Source organism: Cyprinodon variegatus, unplaced genomic scaffold (assembly GCF_000732505.1).
Source record: "Cyprinodon variegatus isolate N-32 unplaced genomic scaffold, C_variegatus-1.0 Scaffold344, whole genome shotgun sequence".
NCBI lineage: Eukaryota > Metazoa > Chordata > Actinopteri > Cyprinodontiformes > Cyprinodontidae > Cyprinodon > Cyprinodon variegatus.
Genome location: NW_015150797.1, coordinates 478,033 through 480,496, shown reverse-complemented (window position 1 = coordinate 480,496; position 2,464 = coordinate 478,033). Strand labels below are relative to the sequence as shown.

The 2,464-nt window shown below is 41.2% G+C and overlaps 1 protein-coding gene across 3 annotated transcripts in view; it reads left to right on the top strand.

Moving 5' to 3' along the window:
- The window catches only part of LOC107091602 (human immunodeficiency virus type I enhancer-binding protein 2 homolog), a 30,068-nt gene extending 28,231 nt beyond the window's left edge, over positions 1-1,837 (top strand). For all 3 annotated transcript variants that reach the window (XM_015385621.1, XM_015385622.1, XM_015385619.1), the window contains exon 7: positions 960-1,837. In XM_015385621.1, coding sequence (XP_015241107.1) covers positions 960-1,325 — 366 coding nt within the window. In that variant the 3' untranslated portion in view covers positions 1,326-1,837. The remainder of the gene's footprint in view (positions 1-959) is intronic.
- Positions 1,838-2,464: the final 627 nt, after the last annotated feature.

The window sequence follows — 2,464 nt, the reverse complement described above, 5'->3', positions numbered from 1 at the left end:
CTGCACAAAGATCGCCACTGCGCTAGCAACGAGCATGCTTTTAACTGGGGGTGTAGCAGTTCTCGCCGTAAAGCAAGACTGACTCTCGCGAGACTTCTGAGCCTGTGGGTGCGGGTCGGTGCTCCTGCAATTGCAAGTGCGGCATTTCCCCCACAGACCAGCAGGGAGGCAGAGAAAACCTTTGTTCAACCTGAAATGACTCATTTAATCATCCAAAACGTTATGGAACACATTAATTTACTGAGAAATGTTGCATAGTGTGCCTTTCTTGTGTTTGAAAGTACAAAAATGTTTTACTGGCCATAGAATTAGACCATTCGGTGTTATCATCCTCTCAGTTTAATTTCCTTGCAGCGTGAGGAATTCATAAAACACCTACTAAATCAGAATGTACCTATTTTAGAGCCATTGTTATCCAGTGTTAATGAATACTGTCCGTATTCAACCAGAAATATGTAGCAGCAACATCTTGGTGGGGAAAACTTTATATTTCGGTTTAAATGATTAAATTTTGGAAGTGAACCAGAGAAAAGACCACAAAAAAAAGAAATAAAAACAACACTTAAAGTTCTGCTCTACTTTGGAATCAAATCAAAGCAGAACAGATTTTTATTGGTCTATCTTAATGGATGCTTGTAGCTGCAATGTGAGAATATCTACACTACATAAAGGCAGTGGGAATGCCATTGTAGACTATTGCGTAACCTTTTCTAAATTCCTCCGAAAGTGTTTGAACAAAATTGGATAAACTGTATAAATAAACTTCACTACTTTGGCCTCTCATTATGTTGTGGCAACATTTCAGTCCTGGTCCAAAAGAAGCCCAGATAATCCACTATTAGAGGTTCATTTGCAAAAGCACTTCTTTGTGAACAATATTCCTTTATGGCTATCTACTGAGACATGTTCATATACTGGTGATGGAAATGTTGCTAACCCTGCCACGAATGTTCTTCCAGGATCAAAGGAGCAGCTTGGCTCCTGTTCACCCAGGAGCTGCCAGTTCTCATCACCAGAACATCCTCAGCCATCTCCCGCTTCACTCCCAGCAGCAGGCCCGCTCTCTGCTCCCCGTTGTTCCTGTCGGGGGCCTCCAGATGTTGGACTCCCCAACTTCACCCAGCAATGACGCTCCAAGTCCCCAGAGCAGCGAAGGGCAGCGCTGCAGCAGCAGGGAGGGATCTGTGCACGGGCTTGAGACGGGAATAGAGACAGATGAGAAGAGTCCTGAGCCGCCCGCCGGGGAAAGCAGACAAGAGGAGAACGTCCAGACCTGTTTGAAAGCCATTGCCTCATTGAAAATTACCATAGAAGATCCTCATTGAAACTGCTTTGTTGTTCCCAGCCCTCACCACACCTGCAACCATCGTTAACCCTTTAACCACCTTGTCTTTATCCTACTAGAGGCAATATAATGACGTTTCCACTGGTCTTGCATGGTCAAACTCCACAGAGATTCTGTACGGGTTGTTTTGCAAAAGGGTGAAAAATCATTATTGGGTGCAGTTGCAATATGAAAAAATATTATAAAGCTGATATGCCTTTTTGTCTGAGATCATAGTTTGCGCACAATTGCACAACAATTGCATTTATGGGTCCTGTACAAATGTCCTTAACATATATTATAACTTAGATGCATACAAGCAGTGTATTTTGCAGTGTGTACTTTGAAAATAGACTGTTGTTTCTGTTAACCATATCAAGGTGTGATGCAGTAGTGCTGTAACTAAAGACTTTTATAAGGGGAAACGTGTGTGTACTATGAAACAGTCCGACCAAATTTTAAGTAGACGCTTCTTGTGCAGTTTGGTGCTTCTGATCAAGCAGCAAGGGTATGTGCCTTTTTGTTTTGCTTTTCTTTCTAACTGAGTAAGGGTAACATCTATAAGGACTCTTACTAAAAGGAGGCTGCACTTTCTGGGAAGGCCTTGTGGGTTTTTCTTTTTTTAAAGATGGATTTATGTGAAGCAATCTTAAACAAATGTTACTTATGTTGCATTTTTCTTAATGTTGTGGTTTTTATCTTGGTAAAAAAAAATGCATGGGATTTGCTATTGCACAACCATAGAGGAATTAATTATGTAATTATGAATAATGTAAGATGTATTTATATATTAGAACGTAAGCACTTATTGATACTGGTAAACATTTGACTACTATTTATATGGTATATCTGTATTTATGCAGCAGTTATGCAGTGAGCCACTCCGGCGTTGCTTTTGATCTCATAATGTTGCTTTGGTTAGGCTTGTTTTCTTGCTTATGCAGATGTTCATGGGTGTTTTCACGTGTTTTAAAGATGCACTTTCCTCCTTTTCTGTTCGACGATGAGGCTGATGAGTCCGGTGGGGTAGGGGAGAGAGAGGAAAAATGTCCCTTTTCCTTGTGGTTGTTGAAACATTCCTCTTGTTTTTTTTTTTCCGCATCTCATCGTGCGAAGTGGATTTGCACACAACACCCGAGG